The sequence below is a fragment of the Pseudophryne corroboree genome, chromosome 5 (assembly GCF_028390025.1).
Source record: "Pseudophryne corroboree isolate aPseCor3 chromosome 5, aPseCor3.hap2, whole genome shotgun sequence".
Taxonomy (NCBI): Eukaryota; Metazoa; Chordata; class Amphibia; order Anura; family Myobatrachidae; genus Pseudophryne; species Pseudophryne corroboree.
The window spans coordinates 604912966-604932134 of NC_086448.1; the positions used below are offsets into that span (position 1 = coordinate 604912966).

General features: G+C 46.5%; 1 protein-coding gene across 1 annotated transcript in view; it reads right to left on the minus strand.

The window, feature by feature from the left end:
• GNAL (G protein subunit alpha L) overlaps positions 1-18556 on the minus strand; it is a 491912-nt gene extending 473356 nt beyond the window's left edge. Inside the window, exon 1 of the mRNA XM_063923437.1 lies at positions 17615-18556. Within this exon, the coding sequence (XP_063779507.1) occupies positions 17615-18149 (535 nt within the window). The 5' untranslated portion in view covers positions 18150-18556. The remainder of the gene's footprint in view (positions 1-17614) is intronic.
• Between the last annotated feature and the right edge of the window lie 613 nt (positions 18557-19169).

A 19169-nucleotide genomic window follows, 5' to 3' on the forward strand; every position in this document is an offset into this window, starting at 1 on the left:
TTTTTAATTTTTAATAAATTTGCAAAAATCTCAAACACTTTTTTTCACGTTGTCATTATGGGGTGTGTAGAATTTTGAGGGGAAAAAAAGAATTTATTCCAGTTTGGAATAAGGCTGTAACATAACAAAATGTGGAAAAAGTGAAGCGCTGTGAACACTTTCCGGATGCACTGTATTTGAGTTTTGTCAAGTCAGAAAACCAGTAGAGATAATTACATCTAACTGCGTGTGAGGTCAGAAGCTAACAGGCAAGTAGCAGAGAATGCGTACTTACAGATTACCTTTGAGATTCAGTAGTACATCCAAAGGCTAGCAGGTGAGTTGACATTTCTCAAGAATCCTGTTTAATGATCAGGCCAAAATAACCACACATCATATAAGTTTTCACGTGAATGTTACAAGTTTGCTCATCCTGCACAAATGTGATCCAGGTATGTGGAAAACCTGTGTAGAATTTCAAAGTGCATACACACTGTACGATATTTCAGTCAATATCGCTAATTTTCCCCCTTCTGAGCGATACTAAAATATCGCACAGTGTGTATGCCGCAAACGATGGGCGATGCGTGTTCCAGGGGTCGTTAACGACCCTCTCTGTCAGCGGTACATGCAGCTTAATTTTGGCACAGTTGGCCAAAACTGTATGTACGGGGCGACCGCGGCATGACGTCACTGAGCGATGTCGCTCAGTGTGTACGCACAATTTCGGGCGGCCCAGGAGGGGAGGGAGTACACTGTGCAATATCGCTCATGGAGCGTATCACACAGTGTGTAACCACCTTTAGTCTGCTTGTGAGATGAAATCGAGACAATGTATATTTTAAGTTAACATTACAGAATTATGTTACAGATTCATACATTTTGTGGGGCAGTATCCTACTTTGTCTATTGATTTTACTTTTTGTACAGAACATCCTGCACTGTCTTTAGGAAAATACAATTATACTTAGTCATCCTCAGGTGCTTTATACACACATGACACTTGGTAATATAAAATAACAACAAAAGAGCCAAGATTATCAAGCCAAACAGTGTATGTAATTACTGTTTTGATTCCTATTTTAGAGTCACATTGTTTCCAAAATACACAAAGGACATAAAATTGAAATAGATCTTCCGTGCCAATTTGATTAGAGTTGGACAGATATATTAATGTAACATATACCTTACTTGTCTGAAACATTTAGCTTCCCTCAGATTGTGACCTTTTGCATAATTGCTAACAATTCCTGTTTTTAGCCCATTTTCAGCACAGTTTTTAGATTATTTTAGTTTTTGTTCCAGGTAATCTGTAGCAAGAATAGCTCACCATGAGGGAGTAGGGTTTGGGTGAGGGCCAATTCCTGTACTTTTGATTAACTCTAGGTTCCACAGAAACTATACAAACACCAATTAAGACAAAGAGTTACATTTCTGCAGACAAAACCAAAACACATCTAGATGCTGCAGATCTCTTTGTGGAAATCACTCATGAATATATTTGATATTATCCAAGGGTGCCTAATACATTAAATGCAGTCATCACACAGACATTATATTATATAATTACCCACAACAAACACACTCCCTTTTGTGCTTCAATTTTATCTAGTATACTCAATTTTTTTTCTTTCATATCTACAAAATTAGTGTTGACCGCGCCTCTTGACAGAAAACCACCAGCTAAGGTATTCACACAATAAAATAGATCAAAAGGGCACTCTAATAGACATACAAGAGTATCTTTCTAAAATAAACCATAAATCCATAGTGGTGATACTAATTTAAGAGTTTGTATTTCTGGGACTAAACATTCAATCTTTCAGAAAAAGGTGTTTAGTGGGTGTGTCTTAAATTAAATTACCTTAATATTTACATACCACGGTTTTTTTAAACAGTAAAAGACCATTAAACACCCTACTGAATTAGATGTATATTCAACAGTAGAATATATATTTAAAATTATTATAGGTTTATTAAAACAATTTTCATAAAAACATTTTTAATACAAAAATAATCATCACTGTTACATGCACCATTAATTAGAAATCTGTTTCCACTTGGACTGTTGATGGAAATACCACTCTATGCAGTGGCCCAGAAGAGGACATGAGATCGTAGCAAGTGTAGATTACAGTATTGTGGACAGAGGTTCTTTACACACGTTTCGTCATTGTCGACTTCATCATGGGTGATACAATCGTGAAACAAGTGATGCAACCTTCAATTCCTTATAAAAACATCAAATGGAAAATCCCCAGTCACTGGTAGCAAATCTGGAGACTTCCAGCTCTTTATAATACCCCATACACATTGCCATTGTCGGGTCACACTCGGGAACTGGATACGGGTCCTTCCCGGGTGTGTACTGGCATTAGACCTGTGCAATGTGAACGGAGTAGCTTCCTGACCTGACAATATTCCGGGTCGGGTTGCCATCCGGGTGCGGGGCCAGTGGCGGCGTCAGGGGCGGAGGCGGCGCTGGTGATGACATCATCTCCAGCGCCACCTCTCCCTATGCTGTGAACGAGTCCTGGGTTGCATCGACCCGGGTAACCCGTTCACACTGCGCCTGACCCGGTAATTACCCGGGAATAACCCTTCTTTATTCCCAGGTTGAATTACCGGGTCAGGCGACCCGGGAATTCAGTAGTGACCTGTTCACACTGCACTGCAACCCGTGTCGACCCAGCAAAATACCTGGTTGATACCGGGTTTTTGGTGCAGTGTGAACGAGGTATAAGTGGTGTGTTTTAATATGCACCATCTGATATAATCAGCTTATAAAATAGTGTCAGGGATTCCAAAAAGCAGCTCCAGTGAATGCAGTGCAGCAACAAACTAATGAACCCTTCCTTATCGATAGCAACGGCTGGTTTCCATTTGTGCTGTGTACAGCAAGGAGATGTATAATTTGTGGTGTCCAGGGGAAAGAAGACTTATTAATGCCCCCTGCCAGACAGAAGCTGCACGTACCTAGAGAGAGAGGGGAAGGATAGTGAAGCAGATGCTGATCATCCCTGCAGCCCAGCTACTACATAACCACTCTTCGACATTGGGGGTAATCCAGACTTGATCGCTGCTGTGCGTTTTTGCACAGTGGGAGATCAGATCTGAACTGCGCATGCACCGCAATGTACCGGCGTGTCACACAACAGCAACGGCCATCGGTGCTTAGCGATGGGATGGTGCGAATAAACGATTGCATGGGCGATTGCAAGGTGATTGATAGGAAGTGGCCGTTTGTGGGTGGTAACTGACCGTTTTGCAGGAGTGTCTGGAAAAATGCAGGCGGGCTCAGGCATTTGGAGGGAGGGTGTCTGACGTCAGCTCCGGCCCCGATCACCAGGAATCCATCGCAGAGGCTGAGTAAGTCCAGCGCTGCGCAGAGACTGCACAAACTGATGTTTGTGCAGCCAGTGCCAGATTAAGGACCACGTGGGTCTGGAGATTACATTTATGGAGGGCCTATTGTGTACCGCCGAAGGGGGTGTGACCAGCAACAGTACTAGTGTCTGCTACTAATGTTCAGTGGGTGTAGTATGGTATGCCGGCTGTCGGGGTCCTGGCGCACAGCATACCGGTGCCGGAATCCCGACCGCCAGCATACCGACAGCGTGGCGAGCGCAAATGAGCCTCTTGTGGGCTCGCTGCGCTCGCCACGCTGCGGGCACGGTGGCATGCTACGCGGGTCGTAGACCCCCAAGAGGGAGAAACGGTGTCGGTATGCCGGCTGTCGGGATTCCGGCGCCAGTATACTGTGCGCCAGGACCCCGACAGCCGTCAAACTGAAGACCACCCGTGTTCAGTGCAGTGAATATCAAAACAATCTAAAAATATGTATTATGGCCCAGATTTATCAAGCCTTGGAGAGTGATACATTGCACAGTAATAAACTACGTACCAATCTGCTCCTGTCATTTTTCAAACCCAGCATGTAAGATGACAGTTAGGAGCTGGTTGGTACTTTATCAATTTATCACTCTCCAAGGCTTTATAAATCTGGGCCTTTGGTTGGTGGTGTACAGTAGGTGCTGGCCAGTGTCTAACAGAAGTGTGTAGGTTGTAATGTGTGTACAACACATACAACATGAAACATTTGACAGTACTCAGGGTGAGTTTGTGAGGTAAGCGTAAGGTACGGATGTGGGGGCCGCTGGTGGTCAGTAGAAGTCCGCTGAGGGAACACTTGTATAGCAGTGTCCTGGGGATGATAGCTAGACGTCCGGCTTTGAGTATGGGCTTCTGGTGTTGTGGTGCCAAGCGCTCTGTCAGTGCAGTTATATATGTATGCCAGCTGGCTGGTGATATAACTTACAGTTGGTCAGAGATGCGTGCCTCTGCCTGCAGCAGCAATTCATCCCGGCTTCCCTTAGCAATCAGCAGCAGCCACATACATCAGTCACAACTTCCGGGGCTGCCTCACCGGAGCCAAGCTTGGCAGCTGCCAGGAGAGGGATGGCAAGGAAAACTAGCCGGGGAAACTTCTGTAAGCAGCCACAATGGAGGCAGGGTTTGCTGAGGGGAGCGGGATCCCCCAAGCCGGACGATCAGTGGCCCTTTCAGCACCCTCACAGCTGTGAAGCCACTCCAACGCCACTAACACAGCCCCTCACAGTGCACATAGTTTTGCTGAACGCACAAAGACTGAGTGTCCACAGACGTGCAGATCACCTGTCTGAGCATGGCTGCCAATGTGAGCAACCCAGAGTATGTCCAAACACACACACAAACTATTCCCAAGTCCCCCCCCCCCCTCAGTCACAACCTGTCCCCTTCAGTTACTACACACACACAACCTGTTACCCCAGACCCACACCCACCCACAGCCTGCCCCCTCCAGTCACTACGCACACACAGCCTGCCCCCTCCAGTCACTATGCACACACATCCTGTCCCCTCCAGTCACTACGCGCGCACACAGCCTGTCCCCTCCAGTCACTACGCACACACACAGCCTGTCCCCTCCAGTCACTATGCACACACAGCCTGTCCCTCCAGTCACTACGCAGACACACACACAGCCTGTCCCCTCCAGTCACTACGCAGACACACACACACACAGCCTGTCCCCTCCAGTCACTACGCAGACACACACACAGCCTGTCCCCTCCAGTCACTACGCAGACACACACACAGCCTGTCCCCTCCAGTCACCACACACACACACACAGCCTGTCCCCTCCAGTCACTATACACGCACACACACAGCCTGTCCCCTCCAGTCACTACGCACACACACACACAGCCTGTCCCCTCCAGTCACTATGCACACACAGCCTGTCCCCTCCAGTCACTACGCACACACACAGCCTGTCCCCTCCAGTCACTACGCACACACACAGCTTGTCCCCTCCAGTCACTACGCACACACACAGCTTGTCCCCTCCAGTCACTACGCACACACACAGCCTGTCCCCTCCAGTCACTATGCACACACAGCCTGTCCCCTCCAGTCACTAAGCAGACACACACACAGCCTGTCCCCTCCAGTCACTACGCACACACAGCCTGTCCCCTCCAGTCACTACGCGCGCACACAGCCTGTCCTCTCCAGTCACTACGCACACACACAGCCTGTCCCCTCCAATCACTATGCACACACAGCCTGTCCCCTCCAGTCACTACGCACACACAGCCTGTCCCCTCCAGTCACTACGCACACACACACAGCCTGTCCCCTCCAGTCACTACGCACACACACAGCCTGTCCCCTCCAGTCACTACGCACACACACAGCCTGTCCCCTCCAGTCACTACGCACACACATAGCCTGTCCCCTCCAGTCACTACGCACACACACAGCCTGTCCCCTCCAGTCACTATGCACACACAGCCTGTCCCCTCCAGTCACTACGCAGACACACACACAGCCTGTCCCCTCCAGTCACTAAGCAGACACACACACAGCTTGTCCCCTCCAGTCACTACGCAGACACACACACAGCTTGTCCCCTCCAGTCACTACGCAGACACACACACACAGCCTGTCCACTCCAGTCACTACGCAGACACACACACAGCCTGTCCCCTCCAGTCACTACGCACACACACCCTGTCCCCTCCAGTCACTACGCACACACACAGCCTTTCCCCTCCAGTCACTACGCAGACACACAGCCTGTCCCCTCCAGTCACTACGCAGACACACAGCCTGTCCCCTCCAGTCACTACGCAGACACAGCCTTTCCCCTCCAGTCACTACGCAGACACAGCCTGTCCCCTCCAGTCACTACGCAGACACAGCCTGTCCCCTCCAGTCACTACGCAGACACAGCCTGTCCCCTCCAGTCACTACGCAGACACAGCCTGTCCCCTCCAGTCACTACGCAGACACAGCCTGTCCCCTCCAGTCACTATGCACACACAGCCTGTCCCCTCCAGTCACTACGCGTGCACACAGCCTGTCCCCTCCAGTCACTACGCGCACACACACAGCCTGTCCCCTCCAATCACTATGCACACACAGCCTGTCCTCTCCAGTCACTACGCAGACACACACACAGCCTGTCCCCTCCAGTCACTACGCACACACACACAGCCTGTCCCCTCCAGTCACTACGCACACACACAGCCTGTCCCCTCCAGTCACTACGCACACACACAGCTTGTCCCCTCCAGTCACTACGCACACACAGCCTGTCCCCTCCAGTCACTACGCAGACACACACAGCCTGTCCCCTCCAGTCACTAAGCAGACACACACACAGCTTGTCCCCTCCAGTCACTACGCAGACACACACACAGCCTGTCCCCTCCAGTCACTACGCACACACACAGCCTTTCCCCTCCAGTCACTACGCAGACACACAGCCTGTCCCCTCCAGTCACTACGCAGACACACAGCCTGTCCCCTCCAGTCACTACGCAGACACAGCCTTTCCCCTCCAGTCACTACGCAGACACAGCCTGTCCCCTCCAGTCACTACGCAGACACAGCCTGTCCCCTCCAGTCACTACGCAGACACACACACACACAGCCTGTCCCCTCCAGTCACTACGCAGACACACACACACATAGCCTGTCCCCTCCAGTCACTAAGCAGACTCACACACAGCCTGTCCCCTCCAGTCACTACGCACACACACAGCCTGTCCCCTCCAGTCACTACGCAGACACAGCCTGTCCCCTCCAGTCACTACGCAGACACAGCCTGTCCCCTCCAGTTACTACGCAGACACAGCCTGTCCCCTCCAGTCACTACGCAGACACAGCCTGTCCCCTCCAGTCACTATGCACACACAGCCTGTCCCCTCCAGTCACTACGCGTGCACACAGCCTGTCCCCTCCAGTCACTACGCGCACACACACAGCCTGTCCCCTCCAATCACTATGCACACACAGCCTGTCCTCTCCAGTCACTACGCAGACACACACACAGCCTGTCCCCTCCAGTCACTACGCACACACACACAGCCTGTCCCCTCCAGTCACTACGCACACACACAGCCTGTCCCCTCCAGTCACTACGCACACACACAGCTTGTCCCCTCCAGTCACTACGCACACACAGCCTGTCCCCTCCAGTCACTACGCAGACACACACAGCCTGTCCCCTCCAGTCACTAAGCAGACACACACACAGCTTGTCCCCTCCAGTCACTACGCAGACACACACACAGCCTGTCCCCTCCAGTCACTACGCACACACACCCTGTCCCCTCCAGTCACTACGCACACACACAGCCTTTCCCCTCCAGTCACTACGCAGACACACAGCCTGTCCCCTCCAGTCACTACGCAGACACAGCCTTTCCCCTCCAGTCACTACGCAGACACACAGCCTGTCCCCTCCAGTCACTACGCAGACACAGCCTTTCCCCTCGTGTCACTACGCAGACACAGCCTGTCCCCTCCAGTCACTACGCAGACACAGCCTGTCCCCTCCAGTCACTACGCAGACACAGCCTGTCCCCTTCAGTCACTACGCAGACACAGCCTGTCCCCTCCAGTCACTACGCAGACACAGCCTGTCCCCTTCAGTCACTACGCAGACACAGCCTGTCCCCTCCAGTCACTACGCAGACACACACACACACAGCCTGTCCCCTCCAGTCACTACGCAGACACACACACACATAGCCTGTCCCCTCCAGTCACTAAGCAGACTCACACACAGCCTGTCCCCTCCAGTCACTACGCACACACACAGCCTGTCCCCTCCAGTCACTACGCAGACACACACAGCCTGTCGCCTCCAGTCACTACGCAGACACACACAGCCTGTCGCCTCCAGTCACTACGCAGACACACACAGCCTGTCGCCTCCAGTCACTACGCAGACACACACAGCCTGTCGCCTCCAGTCACTACGCAGACACACACAGCCTGTCGCCTCCAGTCACTACGCAGACACACACAGCCTGTCCCTCCACTACGCAGATACACAGCATGTCACATACACAAACACACACAGCCTATTGCCTCCAGTCACTACATACAGCCTGTTCACACACACAGTTGCCCCCAGACACCCCACCCACACCCTGCTTCCGTCCCCTTCACTGAGCCAGCCGGACACAGACAGCAGGAGCAGGCAGGGATGCAGACAGACCCACAATTACCCCGAGTCCCCCTACCCACATCATGTTTCCCACACTCACTGGGCAAGCCAGACACAGCATTTAAGAGTAGGAAAGAATGCAGTGCCCAGGCAAATTTGGGGGCGTGGCCTAACCACGCCCATGTGGCCTAACCACGCCCATGTGGCCACACCCCCTTTGAGGGGACGAAAACTACCATTCAGCCAGCAGTAGCCGGCAAAGCGACCCAGTGTCCGGTGGTGGGGAGGCGCTTGTGGCATGTTCACAGTGTAACATCACGGTGCAGGGAAGGAGCAAAAACATTTTGCGCTACAAGGAGGACTTCTGAGGCTGTGACAGGTGAGGAAGTGAAGGGGAGAAGTTGTAAAGTAGCAGTGTCAGTGGGCTGTTTCTAACAGCTCCTGTGGGCCTGTTATGATGGGCAGGCCTGGAGCTGCAGCTCCACCCGCCCCATTGTTAATCCGGCTCTGTGTGCAGCTCTGCTAAAGAAGCGAAGGCACACTTGCACAGGCTTTAACCCTCCCCCTGTAGTCAGCGACTATCTGATCGCAGGACTGCAAAAAAACGCACCCTAGCGATCAGGTCTGAAGTACCCCCAATAAATGCAGTGTAGAGCACTACCATTCTTCTCTTACTGAAATTGTCACTCTTACTAAAATAGTCACTGCTCAGCTCCCTTTTTTCCATAGAGTAATGTGTTATACACAAACCTTCCTCGAAAAATGCTCTGGAAATATTTGTGGAAACCACATCAAAATCAGAGAGAGAGAGAGAGAAAGATATGAGACTGCACTTCACATAAAGCTAATGACAGCTAAACTTGTCACAATATAATGCATTGTAAGTTTACAGGGCACAAAACAAGATAAGCCCATAAGTTTATGCAAATGCTGCATTCACATGGATTTGTAGCGAAACGTGAACTGGTGGCTTTGCAAGTCCCAGCAGCTGCGAACAAAGACGCAGCGTCATCCGCAGATCAGTCGGTTATGGAACTTCTGAGTATCCCTATTGGGCGCAGCATGGCCACGGAAGACGCCGGAGCCACTGTTATGGTGTATGGGATCATAGACGCAGGCCGAGACACACCCTAAAAATGGTCATGACATTCCTGCGTTTTTGCTGCCACTCCCCATTATTGACTTTAGAAAGGAGTGGGCGTGATATCATTTGAATACCGCCCCATATTTCTACAAACACTGCAGCCTGATATATAGCTAAATGTAAAGATGCACATATTTGTTATGAAGAAAGATGCGTCTAAAGATTAGAAAAAGAACAAACGGCTGCGCTGAATATCAGGAACGAAACATAATGTACAGAGAGCCAACGTAAAAAATAACAATGTTTATTAATAAAACATATAAAAAGATTATTTATCAAATAACCGGTGAATAATATATATAAATATATATAAGAACAATCACTAGACGTGAACTAGTGGTATATTGTAATAACTCAGCTTATTGGGGTGAAAAGTTCCGTGATTCACTTGTTAGATAGTTGATAAATACCAGGTGTGTTGGTAGGATCCTAATGAATTAAAAGTCCCTCAGTTGAAATTGATATTCAATACCTTTCCAAAATGGGCTGGTAAGAGCCGAGCGTCCTCGGCTTCAATGTCCTGCAATGCCCATATACGCTGTGCAGCGGAAAGGAATGGACCGTCTCTCTCACAACCCGGTCGTGGCGGCGTGTGCGCTGAAGCCGCTGATGTCGGATGCTGTAGACGGAGGGTGCAGCGGGGACCAAGGAACACCTGGAAGATTTCACCTGAGCTGAGTGTGGATAGGGGCGGGTCCTATCCACACTCAGCTCAGGTAAAATCTTCCAGGTGTTCCTTGGTCCCCGCTGCACCCTCCGTCTACAGCATCCGACATCAGCGGCTTCAGCGCACACGCCGCCACGACCGGGTTGTGAGAGAGACGGTCCATTCCTTTCCGCTGCACAGCGTATATGGGCATTGCAGGACATTGAAGCCGAGGACGCTCGGCTCTTACCAGCCCATTTTGGAAAGGTATTGAATATCAATTTCAACTGAGGGACTTTTAATTCATTAGGATCCTACCAACACACCTGGTATTTATCAACTATCTAACAAGTGAATCACGGAACTTCTCACCCCAATAAGCTGAGTTATTACAATATACCACTAGTTCACGTCTAGTGATTGTTCTTATATATATTTATATATATTATTCACCGGTTATTTGATAAATAATCTTTTTATATGTTTTATTAATAAACATTGTTATTTTTTACGTTGGCTCTCTGTACATTATGTTTCGTTCCTGATATTCAGCGCAGCCGTTTGTTCTTTTTCTATGCTATCACCACAATACTACACATAGTATTCCGGCAAGCGCAGACTATCAGGAACATAAAATTGTGATTATTTAATTCTATGAAACACGTATTGGTTTTCACTTTTTATTTTGATGATTAGGCGCTCGTTTGTTGCAGTTTTTTGTTTTGCGTCTAAAGATTGACTTTTCAGATCTTTATTTTGAGTTGCACACATCTTCAGAGCAAAGACGCGACTCTTATCATCATCATCTCCACAGCGTGCTGCCAGTCTATGTATATACATCCCTTATGTCTAGTAGCTAATGTATTTTAAGATTCATGTAACCAATATCAAAAAAACATCTCACTGGGGATGGGAGGGCTGAACTTACAACTGCACATCACCGTGGGCCATACAGCAAGACGAAAGTGCAAAATACGTGCAAATGTGAATAAGGATGCAAGTTGTTCACATGCACACTGCATCAACTTTTCACCAAGATACACATTTATATAATGCACATACTATTATATCATGCACATACAATTACGTGCCACTTTAAACCAGTATCTAAATCCACTCATGCACTAAATCCCAAGGCACCTGTATCTGGGTTCAGTATCATTTAGCAACGGTCATAACACCGACAACCATTGACCGGCAGTTAAAATACAGACACGGTCAAAATACCGACATTCGTTATGCCCACATGTACAAAATGCCGACAGTCAGAATACCGGAATTTGAAATACAGACATGTTTAAATAACGACATGAGTTTTTCTGGGGGGGTTTGTGTCCAGGTCGACATGGACACCATGTAAGTGTACTGCTGCGCTCAGCACACTATTATATTCCCCCTCCAAGTCCACTGGGATGGTAAAGTATGAACAAGTCTGTTTTGGGGCAAAAATTCTTTAAAAACGCATGTCGGCATTTCAAATGTCTGTATTCTGACTATGTCGGTATTCTGACCAGTTCGGTATTTTGGCTGTCGGTCAATGGCTGTCAGGATTATGACCGTCTGTATTGTGTCTGTCAGTAAATCAACTGCTACTACTGTATGTTTCCAATACTACATACTACAGCATTCGCCATTTAGCCCACAAGATGCAGTGCCTGTCTTATGATCTGCATTTCAATGCATGCACATGTTTTTACCGCAGTAAAGAGAATTGTGAAATGGTCCAATAATGTTACAGAGGGATTAAGTCCAGATTTTTTCTGTAGCAGGTATACCTGACATTACACTACAGTATGTACCCATGTTCTAGTAGACACCAACAGCAATTTTTAAAACAATAACTCAATGCAAAATGTTTCTTTACACTTGACCCATGATGGACAAAATGAGACAGAATTAAGGAGAAATCTTGGAGAGCAAAGTAAGAATCAGGAGAAAAACACATTGCACACCAAATGTTTATTAACATTGGCATTTTTCAGCTCCGATGCACCAAATATGGGGGGTAATTCCAAGTTGATAGCAGCAGGAAATTTTTTTAGCAGTTGGGCAAAACCATATGCACTGCAGGGGGCAGATATAACATTTGCAGAGAGAGTTAGATTTGGGTGAGTTATTTTATTTCTGTGCAGGGTAAATACTGGCTGCTTTATTTTTACACTGCAATTTAGATTGCAGATTGAAGACACCACACCCAAATCTAACTCTCTCTGCACATGTTATAACTGCCTCCCCTGCAGTGCACATGGTTTTGCCCAATTGCTAACAGAATTCCTGCTGCGATCAACTTGGAATTACCCCCATGGTACACAGGAGATATAAAGAAAAAATGTATATTACTAAAATAAAATAAAAAAAACACAAGGATGAAAAACCTTTTTTTAAGCTGCCACTTCTCAGCAGGTTGGAGCTGAAAATGTAAAGTGGCACGAACAATCAGTGCAAAGCCTGGCCTGCTTTACACTGAATGTTAGTGCGGCAATAAACACAATTTACTTAATTTAATATTTATTCTAAATCTCTCAATAAAAAATGTTTGGCTGAGGGGTGCCGTTAAAAAAAAAAATCAGATAATCAAAAAAGTTTTGGAACCACTGACTTAGGAGTATATTCGCATACGTTCTGGTCTGAATAAGACATTTTCATAAGGGTTCAGTATGATTTACCGATGGATGGCATGCCGGCGGTTAAAATACCGACAGCGGCATCCCATCCATCAGAATCCCGTCAGCCCCTTCTAAAGTCTGCTAACCCTCCCTTGTGGGTGCCTAAACCTAACCCTCCCTCTCCCTTCCACGCTGCTTAAACCTAACCTTTCCTTCTATCTGCCTAAACCAAACCCTCCCTCCCCGGTCTCTAGCCACCCAGATTTATCAAGCCTTGGAGAGTGATAAATAGCACGGTGATAAAGTACCAACCAATCAACTCCTAACTGTCATTTTTCAAACACAGCCTGTAACATGACCGTTAGGAGCTGGTTGGTTGGTACTTTATCGCTGTGCTAATTATCACTTCCCAAAGCGTGATAAATGGGGGCCATAAATCTCATATCCTACTCACACTAAATTCACCAAACTTAAAGCAGCAACCACATACAAAGTAACTTAGTTATCTTTCATCCTTGTTTTTTTCTTCAGACTGTTAATCGATAATTCTGCACATTTCCCCTGGTGTAATGACTTTCATGACTCCTTATGTAGAGAGCAGAGAGGCTTCTGAACATCCCCTCTGATTTATGTGGGTTTTTTCTTTATCTTGTATAATATGACATCAAAGGACTCACCAACCTGGAATCTGCTCCCAGCTATCGACTTGAATACCACTCAACGTTTTCATAACAGGCCCTGAATTAGGACAGTCTAAATAAGGGCCCCAATTTTTTTTTATAGAATTTGTTGATACCTACTCCCCTGTAAGTCAGACAGATTGTCTCTAAAGTGTCCAAGAAACCAATTTTGAGGGTTTCCAGATGATGAGGCAAAGGTGAAGCCCATAGCAGGAGTATGTTTCTGATTTCTGTTTGAACTGTGGCATCCTCCCCTCCATCTCCCCCCCACTGATTTGCAGAGAGACTGTGGGGGGGTATGCAATTAGCTCCGAACATTTCAGAGCCAATGAATTTGCCCGGAGTATTCAATTAGGTCCGTTTTCGTCCAATTTGAAGGCATTTTCGCCAATGCCTTTTCACTTTTTTTTTTTTTTTTTTTTTTTTTTTAAGTGAAAAGGCTTTAGCGAAAAATGCCTCAAAATCTGCGAAAATGGCCCACGTTCTCGACTGAAAACACATGGATTCAACAATCCATTTGTTTTCTGCCCGTCGCATTTTTTACCTAGGCGAAAATCCGTTCCTGCTGCTGCATAGGGCGAATCCCCATTCATCCTAAAAATAGCGAAAAGCTCTGTTTTTTCACCTAGGCAAAAAAAAAACGGAGCTAATTGCATACCCACCAATGTCTGTCTAGCAGACTAATGTGTCTTGGAGTGATACTTGTTTTTCCACCACAGAATTTGAATAGGAAATAATGATTTATAAGAGCATAGCTAAGAAAAGTTCTGCATCCTTAAAAAGGAACAACTTGTTACAGAAAATAAGATCTACATGGGATTGCTACTTTATCTATACAGAGAGATAAAACATTCCTCTCCACTACGTCAAACACTGCACATCACCCTTTAAGGAATCTGTCAATGGCTGGTCAGTGTCCATATTCTACAGCCCTTTATGACCAATTAAGTTACTTCACATCTTCCTTTAGCTACCATTCTGGACCCACTTGCGTCCCCCAAGTTGTTGCGCCACAGGCTAATTTGCTTGTATCAAATTTGTTGAGGATTCATCATGTGCTACAAATATGACAGGTTTTGCTGTTGCTAGAATTACAACCTGGTTTATGCATAAACAAAGGTGTGATTACTGACCTCCTTTTAGTGAGCCAGGAACACATGGCTAACGTCAAACTTTTTTAAGCTAGCCACGTAGCATGACTCCCAATGTTATTCTCAATAATTCTGACTTATACAAGCTGAACATGGTAACACTAAATACTGCACAAATCAGCAGGGACATCAGAAACACTATATTTAGAAAGTGAGACGAGAGAAGGAAAGACGCTTACATATTTTTTTAATACATACAAAGTCAGATCATATTTTTGGATATGACCTACAAAGATATTTAAATAAAGTATAATTTAGGATTTTCCGGTTAGACCCTTCCTATGCTACTTAGCCTTCACTAACACATGGTGGATGGAGCCATTTTGTAAGATGAACATAAGGAAGCTTATCACTTTGCTAGAAACTATGGAGACCACTAAGATCAACCCACAAAATGGATGCCTTCAATGTGAGAGCATTGGGTCAAAGATGGGTCCCAGACAAAGTATCTGCTCTGGCCTAATACTTAATTGGGCCACCTACCTAATAATTTCATCACTGCCCCATCCATCAGAAACCACCAAACAGTACAGCGGAAAGGGTCACAGACATTTATTGAAAAGTATGGGGTAAGATAACTTATTTTTACCTATCTTACCATTGGACCAGTTATAGTAAACCATTATGGATATACCATATTTCAAAATGCAATTTATAAATGGCCACTAAGTATCATGAATGTACTCTATTCAGCACACCATCTTTGCTGGAACCTCACTGCTGATGCCAGTATCAAATGTAAGATGAATATCTGAAAGTGGGTCAGAAACTTGTGGCACAAGATACCTGGGTTACAAAAATAATAGGAATAGGATGAAAAGTGTTGTCAGCCTTTCAATATTAGAATCCAGTGTACTGTCTGCAGACAGGATCAGGAAATGCTGGTGCAGGAAGCATAGGAGAAGTAGTGTCATCTTAGGCCTGGATTAGCAGCTCACATGGACCACATACAGTACCTGGCCTTTTCTCCACTAAGAGACATTATATGTTTGTAGTGAAAGCAAAGTGGCAAAGCACAATGACATAACCCCTGAGGATTATATTACCGCTGATTTATCAATTACAGACTCACCTTTCTATTCCCCTGATGCAAGGCAGTGGGAATTAATAAAGAACATCCAGCAATAATCACATGAATTGACATTTTATTTTTTGTGCAGGTATAAAATCCCATAAAATGCTGCAAGGGTTTTTTTGTGTTTGTGTTTTTTTTTTTTTTTAGTTAGGGTTTTTATTGAGAATGATCAGTAATCAAAACACTGTCGTACAAATACAGATACAGGTAAAGATGTTGAACATGCAGAGATAAGATTTGTCCGCATATCGACATAGAATGACAACATAAAAAAGAAAAAACGAACAATATTAGATTGAAATATACAGTTCTATGAAAATAGAGGCTATCAAATGAAAGCAATATACAACCTGTGTACATTGAAACGTGTACATGACCAATCTCTTTTTCATTTTTCATTCATAGTATAGAACCTATACCAAAACTGAGAAAAAACTTGATAGAGGTAAAATAAAAAGAAACGAGATAAAAGAAAAAGAAAGAGATGGCGTAAAAACACAAAGGGAAAGTTGAGAGAGTTACATATAAGGAATCGGAAGGTTGGCTGTAAGACCAAGCAAAGATAACAGAAGAGGAAATAGCAGAGGTATTGGCACAGGTATTAGCAGAATCCGGGAATTAACAGAGAACGCGTGAGGTACCACGGGGACCAAATGTTGTGGAATTGGGCCACCGTGTTATTCCGCAGGCTAGTGATATATTCCATATTGGCTATATAATTAATCTTATTCATCAGTAATGCCGTGGAGGGTGGTTTTGCGATCCTTCCAGCATTTAGCAATCAGGGATTTAGCCGCCATGCAGAATTGCATAACGAGCTTATCATGGAGTTTGGGTAGTGACGGTATGGGGGCATGAAGTAAAGCAATTTCAGGAGAGAGGTCTATGTTATGTACGCAAGTTTGAGCGATGAGCACTCCCACTGTATTCCAGAAGGGGCGAATAGAGGGGCAGGTCCACCAAACGTGGAAAAAGGTGCCCTCCTCTCCACAAAGTCTCCAGCATAAATTTGAAGTCGCAGGGAAAATGGAATGAAGTCTGGAGGGGACTAAATACCATCTGGTATAAACTTTATAACAAGTCTCCTTAAGTGCCACACTAATAGAGGCTTTAGCAGTGCGCAATCTAATGTCTTCCCATTGATCATCTTCCAGCGGATGAGTGAGATCTGATTCCCAGGCTAGTTCATGGGGTTCACGGAGAGGAGGATTTTTTGTGTTTGTTTTACAGTCTCATTCCTAGTTTTATTTCTTTGAATAAATATAGTTCTAATACTAAAATTCACAGCCTACCAATATTCTGATAATTAAGTCACCAACGCCTTTTCATCCACAATCTGCCCCACTGATTCCTGCCAATGGAACACCCCCTTGACTGCTGCTTGGGTGGGGTATCACCATCATGTTCATACAAACTGCCAGAAACTACCACACCATAAAGAAATTAATAACACACAGACATGCACACACATAATTACACCATCTAAATGTGTGTACACTTACATTATAGATACTTCTTGCAATCACACTTTTGCATACACCATTAATATACACATACATCATCTGATCTGAAGCAAAGGGCCCCAGACCTCCAGGAGACAGACAGTACACAGCATTCTACAACCAAATGTATCACAGCAGTGTGCACTGCATCAGTTTACAGGCAATATACAATCAGATACACAAAACAGAGGGCAATCAAAAAAAGCTGAAGGGCAACATAAAGCATATATGCATATATTGCAGAAGGGCAATGTTAAGCATCTATTTATGTAAGGATGTATAACCCACCCCCCACCACCACCACCTTGCAGACTGAACAAGCCTTACCTAACAGCAGCAGTCTGTGCGTCTGCTTGTATTCCCTTTTCTGCTCCTTTAGTACCCGGTCTATGCTTTTGCTGACTTTTTTGGCCTCCTTCTCTGCCTCCTTCTCCTCCAACCGGAGTTTGTCCCATCCTTTCTGCAGAGGATACTGCTGGAGCATTTGCTGCTGCTGGGGCTGCTGCACTTTGCTGGGTTTGTGCTGCTGTTGCTGCTTGCTCTCCCCGGTGGTGGTGCTGCTGCTGCCTCCTCCATTCTGTAGCAATAGCAGCAGCCCATCCGGACTGTCCCCTCTCCCACCAGGCTTACACTGGTCCCCTCGGCGCGGCTGGCCATCCCTGAACTGGGCATGAGGTTGCTGCTGTGCCGTATCCCCTGTAGATGCTCCCGGCCGATGCAAATCCCCATGCCGCAGGTCCCCGGCTCGCAGGGGCACTGACAGCTCCGGGGGCTGCTCCGTGTCCGAATTGGTGGCAGCATTGGAGATAGAGCCGCTGGGATCACCGAACAGCCGCGGCCGGAGGCTGTAACACAGCCCCATGGCTCTGGCAACCTACACGTGCTGTGCCCCGGCGATCAATAGCAGTAGCAGATCGATAGCCAGATAGCGTGTAATAGCAGCAGATCGGGGGCGTGCAAGGGTAGGCGAATGGACGCAGCCCGGATCTCTGATGATATAACAGATGCTATAACGGTGACAGTGTGCGCCGTGATGTGATCAGCAGGATGAAGCTTAGCTCTTCATTATCCAGACGGGAATCCCAGGAGCAGGGTAAGCAGCTGGGATCCGCTCACATTCCCAACGTGCCATTTTGCATTTTCTCCAGTCGGCTGGTGCTCACATCCACACACGCAGCAGCAGCAACACCCGCTGCCGGATCACCTGACACACTGCTGCTCACTAGTCTCTCTCTCTACTACTGGACTCAGCAGCAGCAGCGCCAGCGAGCCGGTCCACCTTACCGTAAACACTGCAGCGTGCGCACCCAATCCTGAGCCAGCGTGTGCAAAGCCAGGTCTGGGCGCCGCTCTACTATGGAATAGATCCATGTTCAATGTTGGCTCCTCTATACATTCTATTAGAGAACGTTCCTTTTAGCAACTGTATTCCAATATAATACAGTGACAGGTTAATGAGTATATACATTCCCTCAGAAAGTTTTATATGTACACATCTACTGACTTGTAGGAAATGCAGGTAACTTATTATTGGATTATATTTGCATTTTAGGATGTGGGGCAAGTTTCTGCAGAAATATGGCAGTGCTGCAGAACTTCTGGCTGCAAAAAGCTCATTTGGTATTTCTGAATATACTCAGAAGAAGAAAGCAACAACTACTTCTGGAATGTTCTCAGTTCTTTTTCCCTGCGGTCTTAACACAGTCAAAAAGGTTACATATGTTATTACCTGCTTCTGCAGGCCACAAATACACTCAGAAAGATAAACTAAAAACTGTGCCACCTACAAAAACGGTTACGGTACGTCCTCATCTTTGCGGCCCCCCTGCTGGAGGCGCGCTGGTTACGCTACTTATGTATCTTCTCTGACTAGTGCGAGTGT